Source organism: Podarcis muralis, chromosome 7, assembly GCF_964188315.1.
Source record: "Podarcis muralis chromosome 7, rPodMur119.hap1.1, whole genome shotgun sequence".
NCBI lineage: Eukaryota > Metazoa > Chordata > Lepidosauria > Squamata > Lacertidae > Podarcis > Podarcis muralis.
The window spans coordinates 16172184-16184999 of record NC_135661.1 but is presented as its reverse complement, the minus strand read 5'-3'; the positions used below and the strand labels follow the sequence as shown (position 1 = coordinate 16184999).

Here is a 12816-nt window from a genome sequence, read left to right as displayed (position 1 = left end):
ATACAACCTTTAGATGACATCTGAAGGCAGCCCTGTATAGGGAAGGTTTTTTAATGTTTTATTATGTTTTTATATATGATGGAAGCTGCCCATAGTAGCTGGGGCAACCCATTCAGATGGACAGGGTCTTGTTGTTGTTGAATAGGACATCCCTATTTTTATTGGAGAAATTTTGGAGGGTATGGTAACACTCGTGATCTGCACAGCCCTTCAAGGAGAGGACTGTCGTCTGTAAAATAGGCCACATAACCACCTGAAATAACATGGAGTTGGTGATGAAGGACATCTGACCTAGGGAACCATCCATGTCACTTAAATTTGGGAGCACCTCGATGGATTCCAGCCAGTGCTTTTTTCGTTTCTTTTTTTAGAAAAAAGATACTGGTACTCACCATGAAGTTGTTAAATTAAGTGCCACACTTCTAACATTTAGGGGGGAGAGGTGCCAGTACAGTGGTACCTCGGGTTACATACGCTTCAGGTTACAGACTCCGCTAACCCAGAAATAGTACCTCGGGTTAAGAACTTTGCTTCAGGATGAGAATAGAAATCGTGCTCCGGCGGCGCGGCATCAGCAGGAGGCCCCATTAGCTAAAGTGGTGCTTCAGGTTAAGAACAGTTTCAGGTTAAGTATGGACCTCCAGAACGATTTAAGTACTTAACCCGAGGTACCACTGTACTGAACAACACTGAATAGACAACACTTGAGTTAAATGGACCAGGCGTCTGATTCAGTATAAGTCACCTTCTTACATGCCTGATCCTGCCATAAAAACCTCTTTGCCCATTCAGTGAGATCCACCATGTTCAGCCCTGAGAAGCAGGCTAAGCAGAGGCTGAAAGCCAGTCTGGCAGGGCAAGCAGGGGGGAGGGCATCTCCTACCTGCCTGGTTTGTGGTGATGTTGACGGCAACGAATTTCGGTGGCTCGAGGGTCAGGTCGGAGACCCCGTTGATGGCCTCCACCCAGAAGGAGTAGTTGGTGTGGGCCAGGAGGTTGGTGACAGCCAGGGATCCCTGGGCCAGGTTCACAGGCTGGGGCAGGAAGCGGATGCCAGGGCTGCAGGCCTCGCACTGGCCAGAATCCCACAGGCAGTGGCGGCAGAGGACGTTGTAGAGGATGTCGCTGCGGCCGCCTTTGTCCAGAGGCGGGGACCACTCGAGGGTGACGGAGGTGCCATTCACACTGGAGAGCAGGTTCACGGGGGCAGAGGGAGGACCTGGAAACAATCAGGAGGAGCGCAGGGTCATGGAGGGAGAGTTGGAAGGAACTTCCATAACAGCCCTAATATTTGTTTATTTATTTAGGGCATTTGCACCCTGTTCTTCAGGGACGCGGGTGGCACTGTGGGTCAAACCACAGAGCCTAGGGCTTGCTGATCAGAAGGTCAACGGTTCAAATCCCTGCGACGGGGTGAGCTCCCTTTGCGTGGTCCGTGCTCCTGCCAACCTAGCAGTTCGAAAGCACCTCAAAGTGCAAGTAGATAAATAGGTACTGCTCCGGCGGGAAGGTAAATGGCGTTTCCATGCGCTGCTCTGGTTCGCCAGAAGCGGCTTAGTCATGCTGGCCACATGACCCGGAAGTTGTACGCTGGCTCCCTCGGCCAATAAAGCGAGATGAGCGCCGCAACCCCAGAGTCGGCCACGACTGGATCTAATGGTCAGGAGTCCTTTTTACCCTGTTCTTCAGTCAAAAAAAGGATCCCAGCCTGCACTCCATTAAAACAGGCTTATCATCTTAAAACACATACACATGCAACACAACACACAAGGGAAACGGGACAGGGAGGAAAGAGAAAAACCGGAGCCAAACCTCAGGCACCAATTTTTGAACAGCTGTTCCTGTGCCAGCTGGCACAGTTCAAAAGCAGGAGGTGCCTGATGGAGCCAGGCTTCCAGCAAAGCTGATGCAATGAGCCTTCTGATTCCTATCTCTTCCACCAAGGCAGCCTGATGGAATGGCTGTCCCCACATGATGGGAGAAGAGGTCTGCAGGCAGACCGCTTTGCATCCTCTCCTCTGCTCCTGTAGACATATAACCCTGTCCCAGAGTGGGGAACATGCAGTTCTTCAGATGAGGCACAGCCAAGGTGGTGCCCTCCAGATATTACTGGACTACAAGTCCCATCAGCCCTGGGGCATGCGGAGGGCACTACCTTGGCTACTCCCATCCACCCCAACCAGCATGGTCAATGCTCAAGCATGAAGGGAGTGGGGGGCAAATGTTGCACATGGATATAGGAATACTGCCCCCTCTTTTTGAGCCAGGGAAATGGGCTGCAAAACAATGCATTGGCTTGCACAGGTGCACAATCTCAGTTTAAGGTGTTTAAATCTGCTGTTTGCATGTTTGTGTGTGTGTGTGTGTGTGTGTGTGTGTGTGCATGTAATTGACCGTATGCGATTGTCAACCAGGCAGATGTCTGTAGGAGATAAAGGGTGTGGCATGCCTGGTGACAGGTGAGTTTTCCACTAGTTCTAACTATTTAGAGACAGTCAGGTGTATTCCAGTGCTTGGGCTCACTCAAGAGCTCATCCAAATGGGAATTTGGAGACAAAAATCATCCAGCAACTTGCATACGAATATTCAAAATGTTTTCGTAATGTTTATTTATTGCATTTTATATTCCACTTCTTTCTCCAAGGAGCTCAAGGTGGTGTGTGTGTGTGTGTGTGTATCCCCCCCAATTCAATTTCACAATAACCCTTATTTAATTGGCAGCACCAGTTTGAACTGGGGCCCTTCTGCATGCAGTGCATGTGGTCTAGCATCAAGCTAAGGTCACTCTTTCTGACCACAGGATTAAAAACAGAGAAGCATAGAAACGAAAGCTGCCCTAAATATCCAAGTCAGTAGGACTCTGGGTCCTTGCCAAACCCCCCCCCCCCATTTGTTTACCACCTCTGCTCCCCTGTCAACAGGCATCTTCCTGACCGCAAAAAGAATTTGTTCAAGCAAATGATGGGATTTGCACGTCCATCTACAGAAAAATGGCAATGAGATGCAAATGGATTTGCATGGGTCTCCTGCTCCTAAAAAGAAACAGGCTCTCTTCCTCTGCCTCACCCCGCTTGCAAATTCTGCCCTCTTTTATCTTTGGCCTGCAAATCTGAGAATTTTGCTTTTTTTAAAAAAAAGTTTCTCATTTTTCTACTCTTAAGCTGTCCACATCAGTTTTAAAAAAGCAAGTTCTTGTGAAAATGCGCCAGCGCTTTACGGCGAAATCTTCCTAATGTTTCCGTACGCTGTTTTCCCTAATGCATACATATTTTGCAAAGCAATTTTCACTCCTTTGATGGATTTTTGCAGGCTGCTTTGAGGACTGGTACAAGGTGTCCAATGGTGGGAAGTCTTGGAAAGCGATGGGTTCTCCTTTGTTAGAGGTTTTTAAGCAAAGGCTGGGTAATTACCTACCAAGGATACTGGAGCAGCGAAATGGCATCCTCTCTGACTCTTACAATTAAAATATACAAACATGGATGCATAACTTTGAAATCCAAAATGCCGAAATATAATGGATAGAACACGATAATCTATATAACTGATAGAACATTATAATCTATATAATTGATAGAATACTACTACTACCACTACTACTACTACTATTTTGGGCAGGAAAATAATATTACTATTTTTTAGGGCAGGGAATTTTTTATGGACTACATCAGACCCTCTTTCAAATTTTCACATTGGGGTTTCATTTTATCTCCCTTTGGAAATGCCTCACCTTTTTGACCTGGATTCCAGAATAAGTGTGCAAACAACATTGAGCATGCTGCTGGTTCCAAGAGGAAGACCTTTTTTATTATTATTAATATTATCTAAAGGAAAACCAGTTGACAGACAGAAAGGTTGAAGCCCTTAAGACTAGCAGAGGAGCTTCCGGCTTGGCAGGTCCCTTAGGTGGCTCAGACCTTTCATGAAATGCACATGCTTGGCATGCACAAGTTTGCAGGTTCAATCCTCACCATTGCCAGTAAAATCATCATAATTTTAAAGGCAGCAGGGACTGTAAAAGCATTTCTACCTGAGACAAAGTTGGGGGGAAACAGCCTGTTGAAATGATCTGCCCTGTGTTTGTGTGTTTAAAAAATGGTTGTAGCCAACTAAGTTCTACTCAGAGAAGACCCACTGAAATCAACGGCCTTCAGTTTGGGCTTATCCATATTTAACTTTGCTCCGTGAATTCTAGACATAGGTCCGGCCTTTCTAGGGGTCCATGTCCAGGTGAGATTTTATTGTTCCAGCTGTTTCCCTGGGGAAAGCTGTATTTTACCGCTGAATCGGAGCAAACAGCAATCAGGTTTTTCCCAGGTTGCTATTTGCTCCAATTCAGCAATAAAATGCAGGTTTTCCTGAGGAATGTGCCAGGACCAGACCAAAAGGGGGGAAAAACACTCAGACACAGATCTGGAAAGCTCAGACCTGTACCTAGAAAAGCACAGAGCAAAGGTAAGTATGGAGGAGCCTTTTGCTGTGTTCTTTTATTTCAATGGGCCTACTCTGAGTAGGACTATCATTGCAGAGATATGTAACGTAACAGAAAGAAAGAAAAAAGAAACATCAGCTCACAATTAAGAACTATCTATCAATCCTGCTTTAGGCATATTCTTGAATATAAGCAGTCCACACGCCCAAATAGATATGCAAATTAGACTGGCAATTATAAGATATACGTTCGAATGTAGAAATGGCAGGAAGATTTTCAAGCCCAGTGAGTTATGGATGGTGGGTGTTTATCTTCCTGTAAGCCACTTTGCAACCATAAGAGCTTGAAGAGTCCACTTTCATTATCTCATTTCATTCTGGCAGGAAAGCAGTTTAAAAGCACTTCACCGTATTGGCAAGCAGATAAATTGGGGTGTGTTGGATCAGAAGTGTTGGTTTTTTGGTGATTTCCCTAAAAAATATGGCAACCCTATATGAGCTAGGGACCATATATGCTTAGTTTGCAGCTGGAATTAGACAATTTTGATGTTTTGACATTGTTGTTGAAGACATTTTGGTTGAAGAAGGGAGTGCAACCCGGTCATTTTATGGCAATTGTACAATTGTAGAAATGGTTTTATTGCTTTAGTTTATGGGGTTTATCATCTTTTCTATTTTATCTTATTTATTTAGGAAATGCATAGACTGCTGGATCAAAACAATCTTCCAAGTATTGCGCAAATAAGATTGGAGTGGTTGGAGCCAGAGGGAAAGGTGGGCGGGACAACACAAACTCACATGATCCTCTCTATCCTCCATTCAGACATGCAAGATGCAATATCAGAGTTCAAGGACACATTCTCCACAGTAACTCAAGCAGGGCTCTTACTGTGGTGGCCCCTATTCTGTGAAATAGCATTCCTGTCGAGATACAATGGGCACCCACTATCTTCACTTTCTGGAAACAATTGAAGACAGGTCTTTACCACAAATGTCTATTCACATGGCTTCAGTTTTAAATGCATTTGCTCTCTTTTTTGCTTTTTTAATTGTCTTTAATTATGTTTAGTCTAAATCATATTGGGAAGGTTGTTTGGAGGGGGATTCATTTACTACTACTACTACTGATAATAATAATAATAATAATAATAATAATAATAATAATATAATATAATAATAATAATAATAATAATAATAATAATAATAATAATAATACTCAGGCAAAAATACTTCAGATGTAAAGCAGTGAGAGGTGTGGCCTGAGTGGAAATCCAAGGGCCAAACAGAGAAAGCTTGAGGGCCACATTTGGCCCCTGAGCCACCCACCCCTGCCCTCGTATTTATGAAGTTATGCTGCTTCACTACCTTATTGTGTTCTGGTATCAGGCTAATTTATTTCTAATCTTCCTGATTCCAAGAAATCTGAATCACGGGCTGGAAAGAGAAGCCAAGCCAATTGTGAATAGTGCAAAGGGTGCGGTATTATTTATTATTTATTTATGTCATTCATTGTTTATTTTATTTGCATCCCACCATTCCCACCCCCCTGAGGAGCTCAAGGTGGTGTAAATGGTTCTGCCCCTCTCCTCATTTGATCCCCACAACAACCCTGTGGGATTGTTTAGGCTGAGAGGCAGTGACTGGCCCAAGGTCACTCAGTGAGTTGCCGGGCCAAGTAGGGAATCGAACCCTGGTCTCCAAGGTCATAGTCTGACACTCTAACCACTACAGTAAGGGGACCCCTGTCCATTAGGTCCAGTCGCAGACGACTCTGGGGTTGTGGCACTCATCTCGCTTTATTGGCCGAGGGAGCCGGCATACAGCTTCCGGGTCATGTGGCCAGCATGACTAAGCTTCTGGCGAACCAGCGCTGTGCATGGAAACGCCGTTTACCTTCCCACCAGAGTGGTACCTATTTATCTACTTGTACTTGACTTGCTTTTGAACTGCTAGGTTGGCAGGAGCAGGGACCGAGCAAGGGGAGCTCACCCCGTCGCAGGGATTCGAACTGCCGACCTTCTGATTGGCAAGCCCTAGGCTCTGTGGTTTAGACCACAGCGCCACCTGCGTCCCTTAACCTCTACAGTACACCACACTTAATATTTGTTGGCTCTGGCTCCTCCCTCGCTTTGTGGCTACAGGGTGCTCATCAGTATTTTGGGAAGTATCCTCTTTTATCTGACTGAGACTCGCAGTAAGGGTCTGGGTTGTCCAGGCACGCATGCAATTCGAGGGAGCGTTGGCGGATGAAGTACGTACGTGTACAGGCTGCCGAAGGAGGGTCCTGCGCTGCTCTGTAAAAGTTGCTCTCACAGCGACACACCTGTGCTGCCTGGGTCTCAGAATAGCTGTGGGCAGGGCAGGTAGCACAAAGCTGATCCCCAGGCGAAGACTTGTAGAAACCCAGTTGACAGGCTAGAGGGCATAAAAAAGGAGAAAAGAGAGAGAGATGAGAAGGCAGAAGACCAGCAGGTCAGTGCGTTAGCTAGATTCCTGGGCAGCCCTAACTTTTGCTGCCGATGTGACACTGTGGAAAGGCAGCCCATTCCCATTCAGATGACTCCTGCTTCCTTCATTGATTTTGTCTTATGAGGAAACTAGGCAAAAGTTGGCTGTAAATTTCACTTTGGGTACCGTAGGCTAGTTTCTTCACATGCACCCCTGTCTGTCCCTCCATCAATGTATGCAAGAGGCACCATCAGATTTCCAGGGCATATTCCAGCCAGGCAAAAACACTCAAGGAGGCAGCAAAGAGGGGTGAGGGGTGTGCCTTTGCAGAGTCCCAAGGGCCAGGTGTAAAGCTCTGGAGGGCCACATGTCACCCATGTGACTCAGGTTCCCCAAGCCTGCTATAACCACTACACCAGATTGTCTCTCTAGCTTTTAATTGGTTGGTTTAGTTTCTGGAAATCTGAGCGTTGAAGGCATGGTCTTCCCAATCTGCCACTCCTTCCCATTCATCAATAAAGAGCCGCTCCCCCAAATACTAGTTGCTAGGCATCATAATTGGGGAGTGTCATGTCTCACTCAATTCCTGCTTGCAGACTTTCTGGGGACATCTCACTTGGCTTTCATGAGAAAGGGAAGCTGGTCCTAATAGGCCACTGGCTTGATCCACCAGGGATCTCTTTGTTCTGATTCATCGTATTCTCCTTTAAAAAAAATGATTGTTCAGATTCTGAGAGGATAAGGAGTAGCAATCGCTGGACTTGTAAAAGATTATTAGGAAATGATCCATAATGAATTGGGAAAATATGTTTAAAGGTACTTTTCCAAAAAAAAATAACACAGAATCGTTTCTGTTAGGGATAATTCAGTCTGAAATTCCCAGGTGCTCAAAGGGGTTATTTATGTATGCTACTATTGCGCCCCGTGTTTTGTTAGCCCCAAAATGGAAAATGAGTGAGGTCCCAACCAAAGAAGAAGGGCAACTTAAGTTGACAGAATATGCACAACTTGCATACTTAACATATAGAACAAGAGAACAAGAAGAACATACGTTTAAGGAAGACTGGAAAGTGTTTATTGAATATATGGGAAATAATTGTGTGCAGCTGAAAACGCTGGCAGCATTAATATAAATTCAACAGTGCAAACATGTTTTGATGGATGCAAGAATGGAATACTGAATGGTATAGTTTTTGTAAAATATGAAGGGATTTATGATATGTAAAATGAACCAGGGAAAGAGAAGAAGGGGAGTCATGGATGTCTTAAGGATGTAAAATCAGTATTTTAAATTGTAAAACAGAAAATTGTGTGTGTGTGTGTGTGTGTGTGTGTGTGTGTGTGTGGAGTAGCAATGGCTGCTAGTCAATGTGGCTCTGTTCCACCTCCACTATCAGAGACATGAAGCCTTTGAATACCAGTTTCTGGGAGTTGCTAGCGGGGAGAGTTTCTCTTGAACTCAGGTCCTGCTTACAGACTTCCCATAATGGGTGTCTGGCTGACCACTATGAGATAGGATCCTGAAGCAGATGGTCCTTTGACTTGACCCAGCAGAGCTTTTCCTATGGTCTCAGAAGATGCCCTAAGGCTGCTCTGCAGATCCCATGACATTTGGAGTACACATTGGTTTTCTAGGTTGGCTCATTTCCCCACCACCTTCCCCATAGGCAGAGTCCCCCTCTATCTCCTGTTCCTTCTTGCCTGGCCTTTTCCCTCACTGCTTTCCTTCTTCCCACCCATCTCTCTATGTAACCAGCTGCCACCTGCCGCGTCCTCCTGCCTCAGGAGCTGACAGGCTCATCTCCCAAAGCGCGGGTGGGTGGGAGGGCCCAGCCAAGCCATCTGCAGCATGGTCCATTTGTCCTCCTGCTCGCTCTTCTGAGAGACAGGAGAACATCTGCTAATAAGCCGGTGGGATGGCTGAAATGATAGGCAGGCCTGTCTGTCAAAGAGATGATAGCAAAGCGAGAACCACTCTGCTGGGTACCAGCTCAGAGTTCAGGGGGGCGGGGGCTGCACCATGCATATGAAAGGACTTTGGGGACACAAAGGCTGCATTCAGAGCAGCTCAGCACAGGAGTAAAGAAAAACAAGACAGGCTTATTCCACCCACCCACCCCCTACCCCACAATTGCCAGGTTCAGAGCCTGCAACCATCACACACCCTTCTTGCAAATTCCACTGTTCAACCTTATTTACTAATTGGCTTCCCTTTGGTTTTATCTAAGGAAGGAATGGGATCCTTGGACCCTCTGTCTGGCTCTTGGGACTCTCCCCCGACCACACCCCTCTCTAGCCCTCCTTTTCACCCTGCTTGTGTGTTTTTCCCTGGAAGGAATGGGTCCTTACACCGGATCTACAAATTTTGCCATAGGAAGCAAATATATGCACTGCCACCCTCATACTCTGTGATTGTGAACTCCAAGCATCAAGGGTCTATCGTTGATTTACTTGAATATTGATAATCTGCACTTCCCTAAAATATATTGCTACAAAAGTTGGGTGCCACCCCGCACTCTCTGCCGAGCGATGACAAAATCACAGGGGGTTCCAGGCACACCCCCAGGGTCTGTGGACTTTTGGAGAATTAAGACACAATGGAGACTGTCGGAGCTTGAAGAAATATGGTTTATTCACTTATTTACACCTTCAGTCTGCATGGAAGGAGTCTGGCTCTTACAGCATGGTCATTTCAAGAAGGGCAGTGCAGCCCTGGAGTCCAAGGCATCTTTCTCCCTGTTAGCTCTGCAGCCAACCTGTCTGAGATGGATCCCGGTCTTTCCCCCCTCTCCTTCTTCTTCCCAGCAACTTTTGCTAAAGACTCCCTTTTCCTGACAACCTTCCAAACACGCCCCCCCCCCCCCGTCTCTGTTCACATGGGGAGGACAGTTCTCTTGCATTGCCAATAGCTCTCAACGCCTAGCTTGGCCAGGTCGTTTTTGCATAGACTACTTTGGGAATTCCTCTGTGGCTTGTATTTTCATCCAATTAATCAAAATCCTACCATTTATTAATTTCTAGGATTTGGGGTGTGTGTGTCCCTCCCCCCCCCCCCAATCTATGACAATATCAAAATGGCTTACAAAACAGCCAGGTCTTTGTTCGCCTTCTGCCACCCACCAGTCTGCTCTCGTTCCAGGCAGCAACAGCAAAAGCTGCAACCACAGCAACACCCCCATCATCAACCCCAGCCTTTGGTCAGCCACGGCTAAAGGAACAGGGTCTTTAGCAATGTGGTCTGCTTCCTAGGGCAGTGTTTCCCAACCTTGTGCCTCCAGCTGTTTTTGAACTACAACTCCCATCATCCCTGACTAGCAAGACCAGTGGCAAGGGATGATGGGAATTGTAGTCCAAAAACAGCTGGAGGCACAAGGTTGGGAAACACTGTCCTAGGGAACAGCAAGGACAAGGCACTGCTGGAAGCTGACCAGGTTCTACAGCTGATGCATGGGTGCCAATTTGCATAAAATATGGGGGGGTTGCAGGTAAGCGCCACCCTGCATAATTGATCACAAGACACACAGCATTTGGATGACAATGCCCATTAACTTTGGGGGAGCCCAGCCCCCTCAAATATTCTATTGGGAGGGGGGAGAGACAAAGGGGCCTCAACCTCTAGGAGTTGGCTCCTATGAGATGATGTCTGGGGCTTGCAGAGCACCAGACCCTGTGCTAGGCATCACCACTGCTTGGAAAGGTGTGGGTCAGGGGGGGCTCGGCTTGGCCACACTGTGTGCCAAATCAGATCTATGGGCCAGAGGTTTCCCCATCCCTGCCCTTTCCCTTCCTCGACTGCTTGTCTGCTGGAGAAGCTTACGCTTGATAGATGAACTCCAGCCTCTCTTTGACTGTCAGTTCATTATACAGAGAGAAAACCCTGGGAGAGTTAAGGGGGTAGGAGGCGCCGAGGAAGGTAGCCTGGTTGTACTAAGCTGACAGCACCCAGGCCTCTATGACAGGCCCTCGCCTCTAGGGATGTGCCTTCTGGTGACCTGCAAGGGATGAGAGAGACTCTGAAGCAGGAGCTCAGGTCTCCCCTCTGTGCTCTTTCCGAAGGCGATGGCTCCTGAGGGATGGCAGGGGCGGCCCCAAGGTTCAGTCCCTTTACCTCTGATTGGCATGGGGGTCGCAGCCTGCTTAGCATAAGTGACACAGCCGTGGCTGGGAGCCTTTGGAAGGGCTCAAGCAACGATCCCTGTGAAATGCTAAACTCTCCAGCGAAAAAGGCTTGCAAGACTTATGCTATCGGAGCAGTTGCAGGGCTAAAGGGAAATTCTTTTGTATCTAGCCCGCCCTAGATACTAAAAGACAGCATCTTTTTGCCAATATCAGAGTACAGGGCAGAGCACATGGCATTCACAGCTCTGTCCTCTCCCTGCACCTTAGCATTTGCCACCTGAGGCAGCTGCCTCACTCTGCCTCTTCCTAGGGCTGGCTCTACCCACTCAGCACACCCTCTTCCCAAAACCACACCCCTCACCAGCCTTGCTTCACACCCTTTTTAGGGGATCATTAGGAAAAGGAATTGAAAGCAAAAGTGCCGATATCATAATGCCGTTATATCAGTCGACGGTGCATTTGGAACACTGTGTACAAGTAACTCATGTCTTAAGTGAGGGTTAGGTTCCGGGGGTCTATGTATATATGCAAAAATGTGTAAAGCCAGGAACCCCGGGAAGTGGGCTCTGGAATGCTGCCAGAGCCCTTGCAAGCTCCTTTCCCAAGCCAGGTAAGCCCACAATTGCAGCTTTGTGCAGGGGCAGTGGAATAAATGAATGAAAAGTGGGTTTCCTTCACTTTCCATTGATTTATTTATTTTCACCCAGCCACAATCTTACAGTCAAGTAAGTAAAATAATTGCAAGCGACCTGTACAAAATCTCGTTCTGTCACCTCAGAAAGGAGCCGGGAAACGTTCAAAATAAGTCAACCAAAATGATCAAGGGGTTGGAGTCACCTCCCCCTCCAAGGAAAGGTATTTAGGACATTTTAATTTAGAGAATGGGACGTGGGTGGCGCTGTGGGTTAAACCACTGAGCCTAGGACTTGCCGATCAGAAGGTCGGCAGTTCGAATCCCCACGAGCTCCCGTTGCTCAGTCCCAGCTCCTGCCAACCTAGCAGTTCGAAAGCATGTCAAAGTGCAAGTAGATAAATAGGTACCGCTCCAGCGGGAAGGTAAACGGCGTTTCCGTGCGCTACTCTGGTTCACCAGAAGTGGCTTAGTCATGCTGGCCACATGACCCGGAAGCTGTACACCGGCTCCCTCGGCCAATAAAGCGAGATGAGCGCCGCAACCCCAGAGTCGGCCACGACTGGACCTAATGGTCAGGGGTCCCTTTTCCCTTAATTTAGAGAAAAGACTAGGGAGATGTGACAACATGACAGAAATCTGGAAATTTGCTTTGTGACCGACTGACAGTTTTGGTAGCACAGGGAGTCAGTCTGGTCTGTGGGGCTCTTGGTTCTGCCACCTGCCTGACCCTTAAAAAAAAATGCATAGCCACAGCAAGACTGTGATGCTTTCAGGAATTTCCAGCAAACACAGGCGGGACGACCAACTTTCTTTACAGTCTCAGTCCAGCAACAGGCACTATCCTATGTCTCCTCTTCCGCTGCCTTGGAAGCTCCTTTCTTAGGTAAACATTAAAGCTATAAAGAAGTCCTTAGCTGTGCAAACATCTTTAAGAAATCGGATGCCTAGCTGTGAGAAGGAATGGGGAATTAATTTGGAGTCACATTAGGATGCTACTACGAAGGTAAAGGTTTAATTTCTTCCCCTGCCCAAAAAAATTGAATTTCTCTGATATTTATAGAAAGATGATTAGGACTACAAAGTGGGGTTTACATCATCCTGTCCCAATGGCAGGGAATGAAATATTACCCAGGGTGACAGCAGTGTGGGATCTCGTTCTGACAATTAAAACAGCGGAACGAGGAATT

General features: G+C 46.9%; 1 protein-coding gene across 1 annotated transcript in view; it reads right to left on the bottom strand.

Annotated features, from left to right (window-relative positions):
- The window catches only part of EPHA8 (EPH receptor A8), a 61403-nt gene that overhangs the window by 23078 nt on the left and 25509 nt on the right, over nucleotides 1–12816 (bottom strand). The window contains exons 4-5 of the mRNA XM_028740993.2: nucleotides 6688–6843; nucleotides 884–1219 (exon numbers count right to left, since the gene is read on the bottom strand). Of these exons, the coding sequence (XP_028596826.2) occupies nucleotides 884–1219; nucleotides 6688–6843 (492 nt within the window). The remainder of the gene's footprint in view (nucleotides 1–883; nucleotides 1220–6687; nucleotides 6844–12816) is intronic.